The sequence below is a fragment of the Augochlora pura genome, chromosome 4 (assembly GCF_028453695.1).
Source record: "Augochlora pura isolate Apur16 chromosome 4, APUR_v2.2.1, whole genome shotgun sequence".
Classification (NCBI taxonomy): domain Eukaryota; kingdom Metazoa; phylum Arthropoda; class Insecta; order Hymenoptera; family Halictidae; genus Augochlora; species Augochlora pura.
In genome coordinates this window covers 27,570,693-27,593,213 of record NC_135775.1, presented here as the reverse complement: position 1 = coordinate 27,593,213, position 22,521 = coordinate 27,570,693, and the positions used below count along the sequence as shown (strand labels likewise).

Below are 22,521 nucleotides of genomic sequence, written 5' to 3'. Positions count from 1 at the left end.
AAACAGATCTCGAAGACGCCCCGCGATCCCCTAAGCTGGATTTATCTAAGCACTCGAGCTAAGACAGTAGAAAACTGGCACAATCGCGAGAAAGGGGTGAAACTTGCGGGGCCCTGTTAGGGCAGCTCGCATAATAAAAGGGCAACAAATTAGTCATCATTTGGTGTTGTAGCCGGTGAAAAGGATTGCGGCACAAAGCGGTGGTTTGGCTTTCAGGAAAAAAGCAAACAACGGCCTAGCCGAACCCTCCTGTGTTGCTTTCTCTGGAGAGAGGGGGTGCGAGAGGAAGAGTCAATAGGAAAGCGTATTTTGGTCAGCGATTCTCTGAAGAAAAAGTAGGGTAGCCCCGAGAGAGAGAGAGAGAGAGAGAGAGAGAGAGAGAGAGAGAGAGAGAAGAGGGACAACCGGTCTTCCACGACGGTGCCACTTTGTCCTCGCTACCACTGTCTCCTCTTTGGCTACCGCAGTCTCGTCCTTGGCGCTCCTAATTCGATGGCCATCGGTTCTGCTGGTTGACGCGCAGCTCCGCTAGAGTTCCTCGAGCCGGCAAGAACAGCCGCGAGGAAAGGAACTCGAAGAAAGGATTGGAAAAGCGAATCAGGTTTTTGCGCGGATGGCTCTCGCCGAGCTTCCCGCCGAAGAAGCAGGCGACAGAAAATCGTAATCACCGACAAAAGGCGTCATGCCGGGCTGCCATGCCGCGTAGACAAGGCGACTGCACCCCTTTCTCACGCGACACCTTAGCATCCTTCCTTTCTTGGGGACCGAGTCCATGGGGGGCATCGGTGATTACTCGATCCGAGCACCCCGAACAACGCTCTGGTCCCTTTCACCGAATTTTCGCGAATTTTCGCGTTTCCGGAAGGACGCTCAAGAGAATATCAATTGAAAAGTATTCGACCAACCCTTTCACCTCAAGACTTGCAAATTAATTTCAAGCCAAGTGCTCGCAAATTTTTCGCATTACCGCAACGTTGATAATCTTATAAATTGTTCCAAGGAAGGATAAAGAGGGGACGAGGGCTGGCAGAATTTTCGCGTCGACAACGGAACAGCAACGTCGCAGTCGGCGATCTTAAAACAAAGGGAAAAGTTTGAATGGTCGTGGACCACAAGGTTGATTATTTCACGGGGCGCAGCGCTCGTGGGGTTCGCCGGTTGATTGGCCTGCAGCTTTCGCACCGCACGAACCGCTCCTCCGAGGCGGGCCGATTGTGATGCAAATCCCGATCACACGCGTACACGAATCCTTCCCGGTGTCGAGCGATATTTTTGCCACTTTATTGCCGTAATTCCGTAACGGCACGACCAGGGGCGTCCCAACTTTCGGCCATGTGATATTCCATCGAAATACGACTCGAATCCGCCACCCTTTTCTCGGCCTCTACTACCCCGTCCTGATTTATGGGAGCCGGCATCAATTGTGCGCAACTATGTGGCCACCCCTTTAACGCTGCTTTCGTCACTCCCTCCAGGATTTCGATCGACGAAGGGTCGCCACCGCCGAGATCGAGACGAGCGTGGAACGAGCGATTCTACGGGTTCCACTTCCGTCCACATTGCGTGTTTGTTTTCTGGGGGGTTTCTTTGGGATTCCGGACGATTTATTGGGCGGGGAACCCTTTCCGAATTTTGATAACAAGTCTTCGGTCCTATCCAATCTTTAATTATTTTTCGACGCTACTTTCGAAGGGAGTGGAACGGAATATTTTTGAGGGAAAATGTTGATTCCATCGTGATGAGAATTAAGGACATGGAATGAATTTTTAAATACAGCTCGATGGATTTAATAAATGTAATCCAATGAAGAATATATGGCAGGCTTCTTTATGCGTTCACAAATAAAATTGGAACTATCGGGGACAATTTACTCGTCGGGGTGTCATGTGACAGAGTCCTCGGAACAGGGGCGGCCCAATATTTCAACAAGGTCCAACCCGCTCTATAAAATTGTTGCCCGAGTCCAAAGCGGGTCGTGGTAGACAAAAGGGCTGTCGAAAATCGGCGCGACGGTTATGCCATCGAGAAAGGGAGAGGGAGAGAGAGAGACGAAGAAAGATCCTCTGGTCGAACAGTTCGCGATCGCCGGCGCCAATAATTCGCCGAGTAAATTGCTGGGAAGAGAGCAAAAGCCTCGCTCGGAGGCCAATGGAGGAAGCCCCGGTTTCGTAGAGGCTTTCGACACGGTCATTTTCCGACCGGTAAATTTCCATACAAACAGCGGGCCGCTGCAGCTTCGCAGCGGGGTTAAAATTAACTGACTTTCGCACCGCGCCTGTTCCACCTCTCTCCCTCTTTCTCTCTCTCTCTCTCTAACTATCTCTATCTCTCTCTGCATACGTATTGCCAGTTTAGAGGCTATTACCGCGATCATTAGAGCAACCGTCGCCGGGGACGCAGGGATCGCAGCGCTGTGACACACGGGGATCACGGTCGGTTTCCATGGCGAGAGAGCAGATTTAATTGCGGCCCCGGAAGCTGGAACCTTACCGTTTCGTCCCCGGGAATCTGGTGACGATGACAATGATTTCAAACGCTATAGTATACTGTTCCGGGGGTGAATTCGTTCGTGCGTCGATCGATTTTTAGATTAGATTTTCTAAAGAAAACACGGTGAGAGAATCGACGAAATTATTTCCGTAATCGCAGTTTTTATGTTCCTCCTGTTACAACTCGGATCTCGACGAACATGTATTTTTATAGTTTTCCACAGAAGTTGCATCTAAAGACGCTCTCCCCGCAGAAAGTTTCTATAGGAAGCGCGAGAAAGATCCAATTAATTCACGTGCTAATAGAGGGGTAGATGGGCAAGGCGATCTTCAATCTAGACATTTATTTGCTATGGTTATGGTGCCAGAGATTTCGTCGGGATCTACGAAATGGGTGAAAGCGAAAAGAAAAGTCGTGTGCAAAGCGAATTTTCTCCTTTCAATTCCTGTTTCAATAAACCGCTCTGCTTTTGTGAGATTTTATGGTCTAGTGCTGGTTCGGTATTTTTTTACTTTCTTTCTCACCGAGCTAGGCCATTCATTCGGACAATGAGCTGCTATCCAATTTTTCGAAAGCGAGTTCGCGATGATGCGATCTTGCTTAATCGCTCGCTATCGCGCCATAGAAATTCAGGCGCAGCTTCTGCTTTCGTTGAAAAGTGAATTTCGATCCTTGAAACGTTGACCCTTCTTTACCTCGTTGACTCTTCTTTACCTCGACGCTAATGAACGATCGATTGCTCCAATTATCGATAAAAATGAAAATGAATCGGTATGGCAGAGGAAGATGAATAATGAATGTCAAGAAGCGTCTGGTAGTAGCATATGTCAGTCACGATAGACACGCAGCTTCCTCGATACCTTTTATTAGCACGGAACGCTGGTAATCGCGATTAATTAAGGGCCGACGGCGCAGATTCCGGAAGTATCTCTGCAAAACCGATTCCCACAATCTACCGGCAATGCGAACGTGACGAATCATCGAGCCGCGTTGCCTATCCTCGGCATTGTAACAGTAATCCAAGGGTACCTGTTGGTTGCGCGATCATTAGCGTTCTCATCGAGGTGAACAATAACCGGCCGCGGCGCGGCGCGGCGCTCTTCCTTAATTAGCGCCGAATAACGCCTCCGGTTGCATAATCCCGAAACGCCACGTTTCAACGCGCAAGTTCACATTCTCACCGTATTCTAGAAACCATCAACCCTTTTGTCTTCTAATATCCCGTCTGACTAGACTCGAGCGTCTCGAACAGCGTTTAATAAATATGGATGCTGCGACGAAACGAGATTAATTGTGCTCGTCCAGCGCGAAGGGAACGACGTTTGAATTATTAGACAAAATCGCCGCGGGTTTTATGCATTCGCGAGAGATCTAAGCGCGTGCAATTTAAAGCAGCAGAAAACCGGATCCGTTATTTTCGGCCCGTTAAAATAATTATTGTATCGTGTTTCGTTCGAACCGGTGCGCACGATTAATATTTCCCATAAAGATACGTAATCTAGTCGCAAAGAAATATCACCTATCGGGAACTCCGCGCGGACCGTGCAATTATTTTCTTTTAGAGAATAATTTAGTTTTATAGCGGAAAGCTCCGTCTGCTCTCTAAATGTTAGCCCTATTTTCCCGCGGCTTAAACGTTCAGGTTTGTTCGCGCAGTGTTCGATGGAAGGAGCAACCCTCGTTGCTAATGGATCCAAGACAGGATCATTGATCGATCGTCGCGGAGAAATGAAAGGCGAGCCGAGCTTAGGGAAAAATCGACCGGTGTCGTTGAAAGGTTTCGCGTTACTGCCCGCATGCTGCACACCACACCCCCATGGCTTCCACGGCTCCGGGGCTACGCTCGCCGTGAACCGTGAACCGTGAACCGTGAACAGGCCACTGAACGACGACTTAATAAAATTGTTGCGCCGTCGCGACCGTCGACGCGCCACGCCGTCGTGCGTCGCGCCGTCGTGCCGTCGTGCCGTCGTGAATCGCTCAAAGAGAAATGGATCTTTCTTATTCGGCCGACTGGCCAACTGGCTGACAAAAGATTCGCAACGCTCACAGAGTGATTGCGGGGCCGCTGCAACGCTGCCGGTTAATGACGAGTGACTCGGCGGAATGACGTCGGACAGATGGTAATCGGGAGGGCGACGCTCTTCCGTGACGCGGTTCTTTGAAAAATGAAGACGCGGTGAATCTCGGACGGAAAATTTGCACAGCTTTTTCCGTGACGAACAAGGGATTCTAACGATGCGGTCGCGTTCTGTTTGCTCATCGCTCCGACGTGCTATTTTAATAGTTCTCACCCTACGGCGGTAACTTCGTTCATTAAATTCATACGGTTTTTTAGGCGGTGCGCCGTATTTGGGGAAGCAGGGTGCACCGTGCATCCCTTTATTGTATCTACGCGATGCATATAGTGTTCGAATTTACGAGTAGCTTCGAATAATCGTTCGTTCTAGACTTTGGCATTTTAAAGAAACAAATTCTACCTTTGACGTCACTTTTCTCTTTAAATAGTAGAATCTTCGAACGAAGTAAACATCGAGCACATGAAGCAAAGAAAAACGATCGAGGGTAGTTTTAACATGCTAAAGATTTCTATACGATAATCTGATCGGTCCTGGAGCAAGCACGGGCCAAGCAACGGGTAAAAAACTGTCGATAGGAATTAGTGGAAGTAATTAGCCGACCCCTGCGGGCGCTAGAGCGGCGTTAAACAAAGGTTCGCGCCAGATGTCCGGTATTTCAACGATTTCTCAGATACAGTAAAAATTCTAGCAAAATTCCGCTGTCGGCAGCTGTCGCTGGCGGGCCACTCGTTCGCCGCACGTGAGCACGGGCAAGACCTTTGTGCCATTGTTTCGCCGGCATAATGCACTCGAATTGTGCGCGACAACCACGCCGGTGGGAGCAAGACGGCAGGAGACGGGGAGAGAAAGGAGCGAGGGAGAGAACCTGCGAAGCTTGAGGTGAAGAACAAGAAGACCGGGAGAGAGAGAAAAAAAAAAGAGGGAATCGGTTCGATCACACGATCGATCGCGAGGAAAAGAAAAGCTCTCTCGACTCGAGTCGGCGACGAGTGCACTCGGGGAAAGTTGAATCGGCCTCTGGAGGAGGGAAAAAGCGTAGGAACGTTTGACAGATGTCGTCTCGCCGCAAGATGGCTCCTTGTACGAAAGTACCCTCCGTCTTCCACCACGGAGAGACAATAACAAACACTGCGCGGCAGCGCCAAATACTCGGCGAATTAATATCTGGAAAATGGTAGATCCCAGCAAGCTGCGATTTTACTTCTGAATTCGTAGGTGCCTCGACTAGCGTCATAAATTTCTACAGACCAATATATGCTCAAGATCGTGTAATATATTCCATAGAAAAGTATTTAGGATATTACATTAAATGTGTATAAATGTATGTGAGAAATCACAGCGAAATTGGATCGATAGTTTCCTCTAAATTAATTCCCACAGATCGACCACGTGTGCATATATGTACGTTAAACTACCCTCCGACATGGCTCCTCAAGTGGACGAAAAATTCCCACCCGACATCGACCCACCAGGAGAGGTCCTCGAGGACCAAGGAAGCCAGAAAAAAAGATCTGGCAGGATCCGAGCAGTCCTCTAATGGCGATCGAACGATCGCTCGGGACATCCTGCGACATTGGCCACAGGACCCTTTCGGATCCCGATAATTTCCTGGGTAAACAGTGGCATTGTCCTGTTGCGTGTGTTTCGTCGCCCTTCCAGGGACCGCCTATTCTTTCGCGACGTTGCCTCGTCGATCATTCGCCTATCGTTCGGCTATTTGTTCGAGCGACCGTTGCATTAAACGCTAAACGATCCCCCCGGCAAGTTGTCCTCCGCTAATTCTTCCTACCAGTCATCGAGTCTCGATCCATTACCAACCTGTTGAACTTGGGTTGCAGTTTCCCTTTTTCTGGCTTCTGAGGAAAATTTGTCTGAGAAGAGAGAGAGAGAGAGAGAAGCAGCGGATCGATGCGTTTCTTTCTCATGTTTCGCCGCCCTTCGCCGCTTCGTGTGTCACCTCCTTCGTCTGCCACGTCATTTTCTTCGTTTCTGAATCCCCGACACGTTCCTCGGCCAAAAGGGTGGCGACCGAATGTTTACCGTGAGTCACCGTCTATTCACGGCCTCGCTTTTCCCCGGTTCGGATCAAAATCCGCCGCGTATAAATAGATAACGTGAATTAATCGCGTCCGCCGAGACGCGTCGCCGGAAATCGGCGAGATTACCGAGTAAGAGCCCCGGCTGGGATCCGCGAACGCGGCGCTCGATCTGCGTGGGCTTGATCGATACGGGCCTCCCGATCCAGGCCTTCCGCTGGAATCGCCGTTTCAGGGTCGATTGCACGCTCCGGAGTTTTACGAGTATGGGCTGACTCACTGGATCGCGGATCTTCGCGCGAAATCAAAATGTTCTGCGTCGACTGCGAGGCTCTCGAGTCGAAGAAACATGTACGATCCTACCTTTGTCAGTTTCGACGACGTCGTGCCGCTAAATGTCCACGATCTTTCCAACGATTTAACGTTTCGTCTAAAATTGTTGCTACAGATGTTGAAGCCTGTTTGCCAGTGATGTCTGGACAATGATCGCGACAGGGACATTCCCACGATGGTAATCGCGGGCGCGAGCTTTCCCGGTTCGTTAGCGGATTAATTCCGCGTGCAATTAGCCAAGTTTCCCCGCGGACACTCTCCGAGGATAGCAGAGCGAGGGGCGAGGACGGAGGAGAATATAGTAGAGGGATCCTACAGCGAGGGAACACGTGTCGTTGTTCCATGAATGCTCGCTCTGTCTTCCCGTATCCGTTGGTCCCGCGGTCTCCACCGCCTCCCGCGCTTCCTCTTCTTCTTCTGCTTCTTCGCGCCTTCCTTCCACCCGCTTTGCTTTTTTCGCCTCTCTATCCGCTATCTCTTCTCTCCTTTCTCCGCTATCTCTCTCCTCGACGCCCACGAACACGGATCGTCCCGGACAAAGTGCGTCCGAGGAAAAAAACGGGGCGCGAGATCAAAGGACGGGAGGATTCGAGAGAGAGACCGTGTTCCGGGAGCGCGATAATTGCGTTACTGTTGCATTACGCTGATACTCGGCGGAACAGACCGCGTCTCTGTCGGAAGAGTATCGGGAATGCGCTCCGCGAATGCCTGCGTAATTATTCCGCAGCCGAGTGGACCGTCGTCCCTCTTCGCTTCCGCGACCCTGCTGTGCAACCCTGTCGCGACGACGTCTTTCGCGATTTTATTTCATTTCAAAGCTTCAGCGGCCTTCGAGACTTTATTTTCGGTCCCCTTTGCACGAGGAAATTTCTCATTCAATATTTATCCACTTTGCATCCACGAACAAATTTTTTCAACTCCGGTGCAAAGAATTTTATACCTTATCGAATCGATCTACGAAAACCTCTGCAACCCCTTGAAAAAAATGCTGACCGATCAAAGCCAGCTAGCGACGTAGCTTCGTTGTCCACGATCGCATCGGTTTGTTCGCAATCGTCCGAGGAAAGCTTCGCTTGTCAGGTTCAACAAAATGGCAACGGGGACAGGCGCGGTAGAATGCTTTGGCATCGTTGCTCCGGTTCAACGAGGATTCGTTTACCAAGACTTCGTCTCCCCGCGATTGTCATTCCCGATTGTTCTTCTTCGACGTCGTTGTCGAAGACTCGCAACAATGGCCTTTGTCGCGGCGCGAACAATCCAACGGTGTTTATCGGAGAATTTTCCGGTCGGGAAACATTTCACCGGACGGATCAATGGGGAAACAGAAGTATTGTGCGGATTTGCATGTCACTATTTTTAGACACCAGGGAATCGATATTAATTCTCTGTAGCTTCGGAAAAAAAAAATTCTACGAGCCTTTATCAAAAATGCCATTTCACTCGACGACTGTCGTTTTTCATCGGAGCTCCATTTTGTCGCGTTCTTTAGACTCGCGTTCTACAGATACTCGTATTTAAAAGCTGTAGAAGAGTAGTCTTCCCTTGCCAATCGGCTTAATTTTCGCAGCCCAAAGGATGCATCGCATTTATAATTGCAGCTCATCGCGATGTTCATCGTATTCGCATTTTAAAGCGTCTTAATTAAATTCGAATAACTGGAAGCTATCGCTTGAGAAAATCTGCGACACGAAACGATCGCTGGTAAAAGTTCATAAACGCGTTAAATTAAAACGGTCGGGAAATCGAGCGCGTCTGTAACCCCGGTTAAAAGACCACTATAAAGGCGTCTCGCATTAACATAAAAATCCGCATCGCGGCAATAATGTAGTCTGCAGCCAACGCTCGAGGATTTCATTATTCCCGGGCCGATTAACCCGGAAGGGAACGGCGTCGCTCGTTAATTATCGGCGCGGATATTGGCCGATTCCGATCCGACGCAGCGTGGAAACCGATCTCTATAATCCTGCTCCCCGACGACGATGTTCGGGGATTAAAATATGCGAAGAAGGGCGTCGTCGGCGAGAGAGAGAGAGAGAGAGAGAGAGAGATAGAGGGAGAGGGAGAGAGCGGAACTGGCCGACCATCCCCTTCGCCTTCCTCATCAATCTTCTCCTGTGAATCGAGCGCTCGTCTTCGAGCTAGTCATTTATTATCATCCCGCTTTTCATCCCCTATCCGCGTGTCCCTCGCAACCACCGTACTCTCCCGGCTCTTGCGCGTTTCGTTTTTCCTTCCCTCGATCTTCGTCCGTGAGACACCTTGCGGCGACTGGATCTGCAGCGACGCTTCCGGCAACGATCCACGCGAGATCCGTTCAAAAAGATTCTGTCACCGTTTTTATTCCACCACGGGCTTCCCCTTCGAGCCGTCGCTTCGATCAGATTGGATATCCACGGAAACAGCGGCTGAGTTCATTCGAAAGACAATTTTTCCGACTGAATCGTTTGCAGGCGAATTTTATATCATGTACCGTTCGGAATGAAATCATTTTTTAGCAGGCTCCAAATTAATCTGATTGGGAAAAACATTTTTGTTTCCGCGATGTGGATGGAAATATATTAACAGAAGTTTTGAAACAGTTGCAAGCAGGAACAGCGTCTAAAGTCGACAAATTCTGATAAGGATCTACATAGGTGTTCCGTCGACGGTTCTGTGGCCTCGCCGGCGATTTCCATCTGGTCGATTAAATCCCAAAAGACGGAGGATTGGTCTGGTGGGACAGGGCCGGGTGGAAGGCGCGTGACCCGTGAAAATCGTTGAAAACTGTGGAAAAGCTTTCTGGAAAGTGAGAAAGGAAGGCTCGCCGTCAATGGGGGGACCGAGGAAACGATCTTTCCAGGCGACCGGATTCCCCTGGAGAAGTGGTCGTCCCCTTCTCTGAGCTCTCTCTCTCTCCCTCTCTCTCTCTCTTCTTCTTTTCGACTTTCCTGCTCCATTGTGCGCCAGGCATTCTGAAAAGTCAAAACGTACCGTTGGAAGCCGGAGGACCGGGGTGGCAAACGCGTCCCACGTGGAGTCACTCTGGTGTGTGTGTGTTGCTCGAGGTGTCCTAATAGCCAAAAAACAGTGGTATCCATTACGGAAATCGTGCCTAAGATAGAGGGTTCAGGATTTTTCGAAGAGGGAGAGAGAGAGAGGAGAGGCTAAGCTGAGTCAGTGTAGGCCGGCGCCCGGCGCGCGGTGTGAACAAGCCGGCAAAAACAGCCGGGATCCCTCCAGAACGGCCCCTAACGGGTTTTGCCGTGTAATTACCACTAACGAACCGTTTGTTTCGCCCGACGAGACGCACGGTGACTCGCAGGTGTGCCTGCAGTGCTACCGGGAGCCCGGCGCCTAACCGCGCTCTCGCCGTTGCATAATAAACGCCGCGTTGTCGCCCGCGAATCTCGTATCTCGTATCTCGTATCTCGTATCGCGATTCCCGATTCCCGATGCCATTCCGCGGCGAAACGGGAATCTCGAGGCGATTGCTCGTTACCGAGCCTTCGATAACGATATTACTCGCAATCGGAGTGATCCGACGCTGGAAGCTGACTCTGGATACAGGACTGTTCAAACGAGATGGATATATGTACCACGATGCTATCGCCTCTAGAACGGAAGCGTCGTTTCATCGACCAGCCGCAATTCTAGTCGACTGATTTTCTTTGCATTACTATTTTCATAGTTTCACAAATCCTTGTCGTGGCACTTTAGAATTTATCTCAACGTAAATTCGTAAAATTTGTTAATGGTCTTGTTAGGAAAATTGTGGCCATTTTTGTGGATGCGTTTTAGGTAACATACTTTAGCCTAGTCTTACTTGCACCCCGATGCGCGGGGCGGAGGTTAATAAAGCAGTACCATTACGTCGTTCTTCTTTTTACAAGAATGGTAGATTACGAGGACGGAATTACGTGAACGTTTCCGGTACTTATCGGTATCCCAAGAAAAACTACCTAATTTATTTTGATTGCTCCTTGATTTGCCGTCTTCTTTATTTATCGTGCTCATCTCGAGGCTGCTTGTTCCGATGCGCCGGCGAGTCAATAAATCCGTATATGTGCAGGACAAGTTGCACAATGCCCATCGAAGAACGATGGACAGGACACGGGGTGGCATTACTCTGTAACGACAGAACTGAGTGAGCGGAATAAATAAGTGTATTTGTATAAGATATTATTTAAGATAGCGTGTATCTCTCGACGAGAGAATCGAAAGGTTGCGGTGTTCGGCCGGGCGACTTGAAACGTCCTGTAGATCGGGCAAATTTCCTGGCCGCGGCCGTTTCGAAATAGAGAACCGTGTTGTCGGTGGAAGTTATGGGGTTCCCTGGAAACGACATCGTTTTCACCGCTCGCCGCGATCGCGGGTTGACGCAAGGGGTTTTCTGATCGGAGTTGCAACGCGAGGTGCAACGCGAAATGCAACGCGAGGTGCAACGCGAAATGCAACGGACGCCAGTCGGAACTGATAACCACTGATGCATTACTGTTGCGAGGAAATTTATTCCGGAGTTGGTTCACGTGTGCACGGTCGTGTTACGAAATTCCTGTCCGGACCAACGATCGCTGATAGATCATTACCGCTCGTACCGCGTATATCTAATTAGTAACGATATGACGTCTCTGTTGCACACCGTTCGACGCGACCGTGGACACGTACGAATCTTTGAAACGGTGGCGAAACAACAATTAGCAAAAATTGTACGAACAGGTTCGAGAGAAGGAAACAATTAAGCCAGGAATAACATCGAATTATTGTAGCTTGCCCGAGGAGGGTTCGGATAATTAGCGAAGCCAGCAATCTGGCTCGAAATTAGGTTTCACTCGGTGCGCGCATTCGTGTGCGAATTTCATGAATCTGTTAACATTCGTCGACGATCTGCCACGTAATTCGACGATACACACGACGGAAGAACGGTTTATTTATCGCCGTTTATTTAACGCGCGTTTCATTCCGTATTTTATATCTAATTTGTTGAAAAATCGATCGGCCGATCCACTTATTGACACAATGAACGGAACGCGACGGTCGAGGCCCCCGCAGCGACCGTGTTGTCGCAAGAGAGCAAGCGGGTCGAGCATAACAGTAAACTAATTAGGATTTCGAGCATAGATGACAATCACAGGCCGGGTATAATGCCTAGGTTGTGGCTGTCGTGCTCGCAGAAGCACGCGGTACTGTCACGGTAATTCCGTGGATAGCAGTGCAGTAGTGTACATAGAGAGCGGTATAGCAGTAATACACGGGGACGGTAACGGTCGCCGTTTTTCCGTCAGCGTTCCTCTCGTTTCGCCTCTCGTTGACAGTCGCCCGCCCGGACTCTCGCATGACGACTGCGAATGCCCGCGTGTGCGTGCTTGTTCCCACCTCTCCGCTTCCTGGTTCCTCGCCGGAGAGCTTCCGGTCTCGTGACAGCCCGTCCTGGTCCACCGCTCGTTCCGTCCTAACGTTACGGGTTTGTCACTTTCACGTCGCGTTTCACCTCGACGTTGACTCGGTGCACGCTTCCTTCCTAGTGCATTAGCGGCTGCAGCACAGCCTGCTGCTGCCCAGAGAAACTCGACGATTCGGTGGCCATACAACCGTGGATCGCCTCCCTAACCTTCGGGAACGACGATCCGGACCCTCTCGACGACCACCGGGAATTTATGCGGGAACACGATCCAACGCACTGCAGTTTCACCAATGCGTTTGCTCAATTTTCAGTTTCAAAGTTAGCATTTTTTGGATGCGGAGAGTTGATCTTCTAGAAATTTATCCAGATCGCCCGAATCAACTTGTCTCATCAACCCTTTCGTTTCTAACGAAGGCTGAGCGAACGACACCTCGCGGATTCCCAGAATTATTAATTCGTGTCCCCCCAAAATGGCTTAAGAATCTCGAAACGAATTGAAGGAAGCGTTCAGAAACGAGTCGGGATCGAGACGGAAAGGCGCGATTCGAGACGCGCGGTTTCCTTTGCGTGATCCCGACAGAAGGGCCCGCATCGATCCCACGAAGCTCACGGGTCGAAGGTCGGGGAAAAAAGGATCGGTTCCAGCTTTCCGTTACCTCGGTCAACATCGAAAATCCTGCTCGACAGTCCGTCGGGCATTTTTCACCTCGTTCGTTCACGGTGCTCTGCCTCCTGTCAGGCCCGGGCACGTCATCCTGGTCGAACAGGACCCCACGTGATTCGTGTTTTTTTTTTGCCGCGTCCTCGCGGAACACCATGAATTATTTATTTACCGGGATCATCAGTGGGTACACCCCCCTCGATTTTCCGCAGCCATCCACCCGGGAGCACTCTCTCTCTGTAACGTCGACGAGCATGATTTTTTTGTGCGCCCGCACGGAGCCCTTTGTCAGCGCAACGCGCGCAAAGGTGACTGACGGCGATGCACAATGCAATCGAATTTTGTGAGGGCACGTATTCGCTGTGGACGATACCTATCTTGTTCCACGCAGACTTTCCTTTTCCAGGAAGATCGTGGCGCACTGAGATTTAAGACGTGAAATCAGATATTTTCGGTTTCGCGCGAGGATGTGGAAAAATCAATATTTCAATAGATTTTGACGCCACAGGTGGTTGAACAAAAATTCTGGACGATGTATCATCAGCTTGAAAATGACAAAGTTAAAATTACAATAAATGCCTATATCGATCGTATCGGCTTAATTTGATTGGTAGACCGGATAAAATAATTATTCTTGAGGAAGCTTCGTAATTGCGATATTCAAGTGAAAATATTAATTAACATCCTAGAGATAATAATATAAAAATTGATATGGTATAGAGGAGATGGTAAATAAAAGTAAGGCGAGCGACTTTTCCGGTGGAAACGGATTCGTGGAACGCCGCGCGTCAACGGGAACGGGTTAACGGTATCGATCCCGTGGTCTGGTCAAAACCGAGACGGACACCCGGTATACGTGACAGCCGTGCGTTATCCCAGGATCTAAGGAAATAAACGGTTTCCTGAGTGAAACGTGCTACCGCGGGCGTGGGCCCGGCCCGGCGCAGCAACGCCACCACCAACAAACGGACAGATAAAAGCACGCGCGTCGGGGAACCTCTTTCCGCGCGCAGAACCGAGGAACGATGTTCCTCCGGGCTCATAAATATTCATGCGCTTCCGCAATAAAAAATTCGTGAATGGAAAAAGGGAATTGTCCTTGGCCGGGCCGTGTCTCGGCAGGAAGAAACGCTTCGGTTGCGTTCACCTCCTCGTCGTCGTCGTCGTCGTCGTCGTCCCTGTCCTTGGACGGCTTGAAAAACTGCCGTCCACTTATGGCAGATGCGGCGACAGCTCGCCATTTTTCCCCCCCGCCGATTAATAATCAAGGCTGCGGGTGGACGGCCGCAACGAGACGCGCGTACTTCCTGCCAATTTTAAGGGGATTCGGATTTGAAATTCGAAATTCGCCATTGCGATTATTTCACTGGCAATGGACGAAACCTTGGCGAAACCGCGAAATCTGATACATTGATAAAGCTCATTATCTTGAGGCTACACTTTGAGAATTCTCGAGGAACGACAAAGTTTACACAGACCAAAAAAAAAAATCATGCACGTAAAAAGTAAAATATAAAGCAAAGAATACGGGTCTTCTGAATAAATGCGTAAAAATTCAAGATAAAATCGTCGCAACGGCGAGCCGCGCAAACGCGCGGCCGTGGTTAGAAAGTACAAGTGACGAGGAGAAAATGTAAAACCTAAAGGGGAACGCGGCGGGGTACTGGTCGAAAAAAAAGAGGCTCCGACGAGATCGCGGAATCTGGGATAACAATAATCGGATCGACAGCAGTCAATTTACAGATAGAAAAGCAGCGTCGCCGGCACCAGAAATAAGGTCACATTCTCGTGTCAAGTATTACTGGTTTATCCGAGGAACTTTCGGATCGGCAGGATGCGGGTCTAGAGAGGATCGCCTTATTTATGGGGCGTTCACACGAACGCCTCGCGTACACACGACTTCTCAGGCTTAATGGACCGTGAGAGAGTGGACGCGTTTTCCTTCGGGATCCTCGAACGTCGAACACACGTTTTCTGGTACGGTGACCCGTCTAATGCAAACAGTGGTATAGAGGCTGTCCATCGAGAGACACCTTCGAAAAATCCAATAGAAATTTCCTCGACCAGAAAACACGACCACGGTTGGAAAACGTCGGACAGCTGTTTTTCCAGCGTCGAGCTGGCCGGCTGTGTCGCGCGCGACAGGCGAATTACTGGACCAATTAACCTTAATGGGTCAATACCGAGAGCGCGGCGACGAGTTTAGACATCGTGGGATTTTTAGGTTTGCTCGCGAACGCTATGTATTATAGATCAGTCGCCTTGCTTGCGTTTTCCAATTTTCTACCATTTCAGAGTGCTTCTACCGCGACCCTGTCTCGCCCGAGCCTCTCTTGAACCTATTCCGATAGACCGTTGCATTCGGGAGGTTTTATAGAATAATCTCACACAAGACTCGCTTCGATAGCCCTGCTGATCGAGGCGCAAAAAATTCCGAAAGTCGAAGATCGAGTTACAAGATGAAAATCCGTCTCTATTGTCAGTGTGTTTCTTTCAGAAATTTTGCACGATAGAATCAAAAGCGATGATCAGTGCCATATATGATATATGAAGAACTTGGAAAAATCATGTGCGATTTTTCCGCGCGGCAAACGGGGAAAGAAAGTTGCAACGCGTCGAATACCGGGACCGAGGAAATCGGCGGGCAGCGCGTCAAGCGACACACGAGGACCAGTTCGGAGCGCGGCGCGAGAAAGTGCGAATTAAAAATCGCAACATAAATTCTTGGGGCTCGTTCGCCATGGTCCGACGACCGCCTCGGCGGGCTCCGCTCGGGAAATCGGCACGCGGCGCTTGCATACATTACTCAATGGGGGGAATATGCGGCGCGCGGCGGTCGGCGCGGTGACACGCGAGCCTAACAAGCTGATCGTGACGTACGTGACAGCCTGGAAGAACTATCGGGATTACGGTTGTGTCTCGTCGGGCCCGAGAAATCCTGTCGTCACCGTGAAAGTTCCAACGAGAGAACCGACCCGCGGGCCCCCGATCGTCGCGCGCGCCGCTGGAAAAATCTGCGGTTTCGCGCGCAGCGCCGCGACACGCCTGGAAAAGCCGCCGCGCCGTTTCTCCGAAATCGGCGAACCCATTTTCTAATTCGCGGCGGCGCTCTGCTCGCGCGGCCGAACCAGTCCGGCGACGACGATGAATCACGTTTCAGGGTCAGTCGCGATCGTCCGCAATTAGCCGCGAGATTTTCCTGGAACGAGCACGGTGCGAAACCAGCGTGAATCACGAGATCGCGACCGGTGAAACCGGCAACGGGCTGTGCAACCATTTCGACTTCGTTGCTCGTGCACCTGTTTAAGGGATGAATCGACGCGCTGATCGAAAGCGTGATTCGATCGAACGATTTCGAGGGCCATCCTTCGATCTCTGCCCACGCAATCTTTATTCTATCTTTATTCTATTTTTAGGCTCATTGATCGGCGAGCCCGTGCGGGACATTCGAACGGGGTTGGCATTGAACGTAAAACCCCTCGGGTTCCTCTATCTTTAGCCATCGGATCGATGCGGGCGTGGAAATAATCGCAGGCTTATTCGCGCGAGCCATCAGCTGCTCTCCTCCACGAGCACCAGGTGGGGGCGTGTGTGTCGTGTGCGTGGCCTGCGACGTGTGGAACGCGCGTGCATCAGGCGGTTCCCGGTGGAGCAACACGCGGCCCACACCGTTGTCCATCTGTGCCGTCGCGCCGCGCCGCGCCGGAATGCAGGTGAAAGACCCCGACGCCAATTTGTCGGTATCGGGGCCGAGCACTCCAGGAATCCGGTCGATCGCGTCCTTTCGATAACGAGTGCGAGCCCGCGAACGTCCTTCGGGGCCGCTGATAAGACATTCCTGCGTCGGCGTTTTAATGGACGTGCCCCAGGCCGATAGTTTTCCGACCACTTTGTACGCCTCGGCGACGCGCGGCGACGGAACCGGCGCGTGCTCGATACCGCTGCCAAGATAGTCGACTGACAATTGCGCAACAGTGTCCGCCGGTTGACAGTCGCCGTCTCGGACACCGTCGGCGACCGATTCTTTTGGCTTCGATTCCTCGCCGATCCACGATTCTTGTACAGCCCCGTTGCGCGTCGACGCGATTAGAATTTTATACGGGGGTGTATAGATCGAGGGTGGAGCCAGTCCCATGAGGATTAATAAAATTGTCGTGCGTCGACGACAACCACCCCCGAGCAAACAAGAAACGTTGACGTACAATTTCTATCTTTGGGCGGAGCGAGAATAGTCACGACCGAACGGCGCGGCGCGGTGCGGCGCGGCGCGGTGCGGCGCGACGTGGGCGTGCTTCGGTACCATTTCGAGCGGTAATTACTCGGCTGAATAGAAACCGGCCTAAGGGAGACCACAGGGTGTCTTCGTGTGACACTCGGGTCCATCTTCACTCCCACGCTGGCTCGTTCCGATGACGTCAATCCCCGGATCGTGTGTGTGCCCCGACTTACGTGGTTTATCCGTTTTCGTGATTGCACGCGGTCGTCCCTCGATTGTTTGCTCGTACGTAAACCGATCGGCTCTCGGTTCTGAACCTCCGCCGATTAACCCAATTAACCCTCGCGTTTCCACAAGATCCACCGCCCGACGATAAATACGGGCACGCCGCATCCTCGCCCCAACACATATTAATAGGAATTGATCTCGAGAAGTTGCCACCTGAATTTCTCAAGGAATTCTCGATTAATTAAATTTAGTCTTCAAAGGACCCATTGGACGCGGCAGCTAGAGCGACGAAATTCACGGAGGCGCGTAACAGCGCCGCCAACCCCTTCGGAAATTTCCAATCTCGCTGAAATCTCAAAAGGAAGAAATTCTATATTTATAAGCTCGCCTACATCCGGAGTAGTCGACCATATCTAGACGTTGTAAATGTCAAGAACAGCGTCCACGTTCAAAGGGAAACACGTCTCTCGGTTGGTCGTCGACGTGAACCGAGTCGCACGACATCGTATAAATTATGCACAGTCCGAGGGGTACTTTTAATTAGATATGATTGGGGGCAAAGGTCGCGGGGGCCGGGTATCCCCTCAATTACCCTGGCCAGGACCGATCAATAAGTCCGAATCAACGTATCGCTTTGTCTGATTGATCCTCATTAGGCCGGCTGTTTTTTGCTTGTTCCAGGCGAGCTGTACGTGGAGGATCTAGGCGAGAGACGGGTCGTGTCCATCAGGATGGGTTGGCTGTGGGTCGAGGGTACGCCGATGAGGCTGCCCCTGAGGGCGTTGAACCTGAGGCAGGCTGCGCCCAGCCTGTGCCAACCGCACACCCTGGCACTTGGCTTTACCCTAAGCAACTCGCAGGATCATGCTCTTGCCACATTTTGGGTAAGTTCAACCTTTGTCCTACTTACGCGACTAAACCATCCATGCCCTCGTTCTCTATACATACTCCCACAAATCTCCTCGAGGACCTTATTATTTGATCGATGAAATTTTGATGGAGAAGATGCGTCGAACAAGTATCTGTAATGCAACGAATCGCAGCAGGAGGAAGTCGAGACGTATAGTATAATCGCTGCGGCGCGCAATGTAATCCCATGTAAATGACTTTTATCTGCGGCACGATCCGTTTCCTTGCCCGTAAACACTTTCTCGCGCGCCGCGGCCTCCGTCAGCTCCCGTTTTGTTGAACCGCTGTAACTTCTAATTACGGCCCCGTCGCCGTTCGATTTCCAGATCGTTATACAATCCCGCGGCCACGATCCGAGTCCCGGTCTCGATTCCTAGACCCCGCCAAAAATTTCGTTTCGTCCGACTTTCTCCGCGCTGCTTTGCATAATGTGTCTCGGGCCGCGCTCGATCCGAGGCGGTTCCGTTCGACGACGACCCAGACAATTTTTTCAAACTATGCTCCCACCTTTTTAACATCTCCGAACGTCCGAAAAATTTCTGAAAGTCCCACAAGCGTCGAGGGTCCTTTAACTTTGAAGCGTCGGATTCTTCGCTTCCTGTTGGTCGATTTGAAAAAAGAAAAAACGCGATATTTTCCGCCGCTGCTGGACGCAGAAGAATTGGCCGGACTTCCGCTTCTATCCGATTTGAAATTGACTCGACCTTTGGAGAATCTTATCGGCTCGATTCCCAGGAAGAACTACTTCCGACGCGTGCCCGCGCAGCGAGCCGGATAAGAGAGGCCGATCGGTATCGGCGACTTGCCCGAAGGTCGATTCGTGATAAGATAGAGACGAATCGGCGAAGGACGCGTCCGAGATGATGTAACCCGCATCCGCGCGTGGTTCGTAAGGTAATAAGGTCAGTAGGCAAGGTTAAAATCCGCCGGCGCGGGTCTCGACGATAAACGGACGCGTGGGAGATCCGCGCGCCATTCTCCCGTGACCCGGCATTGTCAAGGAGTCCCACCATTCCTCCTTTCCTGGCGAAGTTCCTTCGCCCCGTTCGCTTAGTCACCGAAAGGACGTCCGCGCCGATCGTCTCGTAATATCTTGATCGTGCCGGGGATTGGATTGCCAGGGCTCTGCTTTCGGAAATCCGACGGCTGGAACAGTCATTTTCGAAATTGCCTCTGTTACGAAGCCTGTCCCATCCTCCTCCGAGACAATAGGGAGCTCGGAGAGAGGTTCTGCTACCATTGGATCGCATTGTCGGAGCCTCGCGTGGGAGTATTCCTCTTCCTCTCTCTCCCCCGAATAACTATGTCCTCGGCCAGCGTTCGTGGGAGCCGAGGACCAATAACGATTGACCGTTAAAGATGATTTGCCATCGATCTGAAAGATTCGATTTTCTGTCTTGCAGGCAGACACAGAACCGATTTACTGGTCCTGGGTGCGAGCAATCGCAGCGGAGCTGGTCAGACAGACCCCGTTTCGAGCCCAGCGCTGTCTCAACTTCCTGGAGATCCTGACGATCTGCCCCAGAGGGCCGGTCCCGCTGCCGGACAGCCCCACGGAGTCCCGGAGACGTTCCAGGAGCGAGCTGCGATGCTGGCCGAGCGACTCTCCCATGGAGAAGGACACTCGGACCACCGCCACGATCCTGGAGGACTCTCGGAGACGAGCGAAGAGCGAGCTGAGGGGATGGTCGAGCAGCAACTCGAGCGACGAGGACCTGCTAGGCGAGTTCCGCAGCATTCCTGCGATCATCGCCAAGGAGCAGCCGGTGACGAGGACGTGGGGTTGCAGCGAGAGCAGCGAAGGCAGCGACGACAGCCTACCGTGGAGCGGAGTTTGCCGGTCCAGCGTGGACTCTGTGGACTCCGCGGTCTCCCTGCCGGAGCCGGAAACCAGGGAGCAAAGGATCCAGCGGTACAAAGAAGCCAGACGTCGGGAGAACGAGGCCAGAAGCAAGAGGGTCCTCGAGGAGGACGCCAGAAGAAGGAAAGCCAGAGCAGCCGAGGAGAACAATAACGACATCCTGAAGACGTACGGATCGAGCAGGTCCAGAAGCAGGATTTATTCCAGCAACGACAACGACGACCTTCGTCTGACGTCCCCGAAGAAGGAAGAGATCCTCCACGACACCACCAGGTTGATCAGCTCCAGGAACGAGAAGAACGTGAGCAGGCTGCCTCCGGTGAAAGCCAGCGAGTCCACGGTGAGGTTCGAGGATGACCAGCGCAACGAGGACGACAAGAGGAACAACAACAGCCCAAAGAGCGGCTCCAGCCCCGGAATCCTCAGGACGGATATCAGCGAGAGGAGGAGCAGGGCCAGGGAGAGAAGAGTGGTGAGGAAAGAGGAGCAGCTGCTGCCCCAAATCGCGAGTCCGACCGTGGAGACTCTTCAAGAACGCAAGGAGAGGCTGGCGCAGTTGTCCTCGAGGATACCAGTGCCGCGGCAGGCTACCCAGACCTCCAAGCTTCCGGAAGTCGCCAGCTCGACCGGTCTCCCACGGTCGTCGACTTCTCTGACCGTTTTGACCGAGCCGCCTTGCGAGGAGGACGTCGCCAGGCTTCTGGAGAGGTGCCAAAGGGTCGACCACTACGTTCCGGTCAAGGAGAAGCTGACGCTGTTCGAATCGCTGTCCAGACTAGGTGGCAGACTGGCTAGAAGCACCGAGGACCTGGGCAGATCCTCGGCGAAGCCCAGTCCCAGGGGGAAGCAGCGCGCCAGGTCGCTCCACGACCTGAACAGAGGGACCAGGGCGGTCCCAGTCAGGGAGATGTGCAGGTTCTTCGAGGGCGACGTGGAGCACGAGTCCAGCGTGAAGGCCAATCTTGCCAAAACCAGGTTCAGCGATCCCGTCACGCCGACGAGGAGCACGTGGAAGGACGCGAGTTCGAGGGTCAGCGAGGCTGCGCCCTGTGTAAGGTCCTCAGCGAGGAAAAAACATTACTTCAAGTAGCGGTCGTGTTAGGTGCAGCGTCCTCCTGGTGAATCCTTCTTGCAGCTTCGCGCTCGATACCATCGGTGCGTCGATCTCGTGCGAACACTTTTGCGGTAGTTTCAAGGTTTTGTGAAAAGACTGACGCTGTGGTAGGGAAGGTTTCCGTCGTTGCGATTGAACCGTCGAAGTTGAATCGATTTTCGATTCGTAGGTCGTGCTCGACGGAGAATGAGCGGATCGCTTGTGGAAAATTGCTTCGAGGATGTTCCTACGAGTCGGGTTGATTGTTTCCTTTTTACTAAAAATGTTGTATCTGTCCGTTCGCTTCGCAGCGACTCCGCGCTGTTCGACTGGAAGCACAGTCTGCTCGCGGAGAATCGTCGCATTCGTGTCGGGAGAAAGTCGCTGCCCGGAGCAGCTTTTTTTCCTGGCAGCACAGGAGTCGATCCGGGCTCGATTCTCGCCGCGAGTCGAGTTAAATCGGCCGTCTAGCGTCCTCGATCATCGGGGACACCTAATCTCGCGATCGATTCTTTGCTTCGTCATATTTTTTCGGCAATCTTTCTGTGGACGGAGAACGTCTCCGTCGCGAAATTTCATGAAATATTCGCGACCGCTGCCGGTTGTCGAATGAAAAAGCTGTCTTCGATGCAATGGCAGGGGGTAAAAATTTATTTGTTAGTTTTGCGTTTCCTTATCGTTAAATCTCAGCTATTTATTTGGATTCCGTAGAATCGTGAACGCGATCCGAAAGCACGTGGAAGGAGTACGCTCGTGTCGGATGAAAAAAATCTAGAGAGAGAGAGATGAAGGGGGAGAGAGAGAGAGAGAGAGGGCATCGGAGAAACCGGTAATACCCATTCACCGAGCCATCGCCGCGCGATCTTGAACACCTGTCGAACGCAACTCGCAGATTATCGAAACATGCTAGCCCCCCCTTTACTTTCGGCAACTCGATCTCTCGATTATTTGCCGATCGCGGCAACGCTCGATTTCCGCTCTCCTCGGTGTAATCGATGATATCCGAATCAAGGTATAAATTACAGGTTGCGAGGAGGAGCGAGCAAAAATCGTTATTGGAGTATCGAAATCGATGCCGCGTAGCTGGTGCATCGCGGACGTTTGCTGCCACAGAAAGTAACATAATTATTCAAAAGAATTATAGAAAAATTTTGTTCTTCCCAATTGGAACATCTCTGTCTGGAAAAATAAAATTTTAATTGAGTTACAAAGAAATGAATTCATGCTAGGCAG

General features: G+C 51.5%; 1 protein-coding gene across 1 annotated transcript in view; it reads left to right on the top strand.

Annotated features, from left to right (window-relative positions):
• The window catches only part of LOC144468995 (uncharacterized), a 46,226-nt gene extending 24,763 nt beyond the window's left edge, over window positions 1–21,463 (top strand). The window contains exons 2-3 of the mRNA XM_078178834.1: window positions 18,107–18,309; window positions 19,738–21,463. Coding sequence (XP_078034960.1) covers window positions 18,107–18,309; window positions 19,738–21,285 — 1,751 coding nt within the window. The 3' untranslated portion in view covers window positions 21,286–21,463. The remainder of the gene's footprint in view (window positions 1–18,106; window positions 18,310–19,737) is intronic.
• The last annotated feature ends 1,058 nt before the right edge of the window (window positions 21,464–22,521 follow it).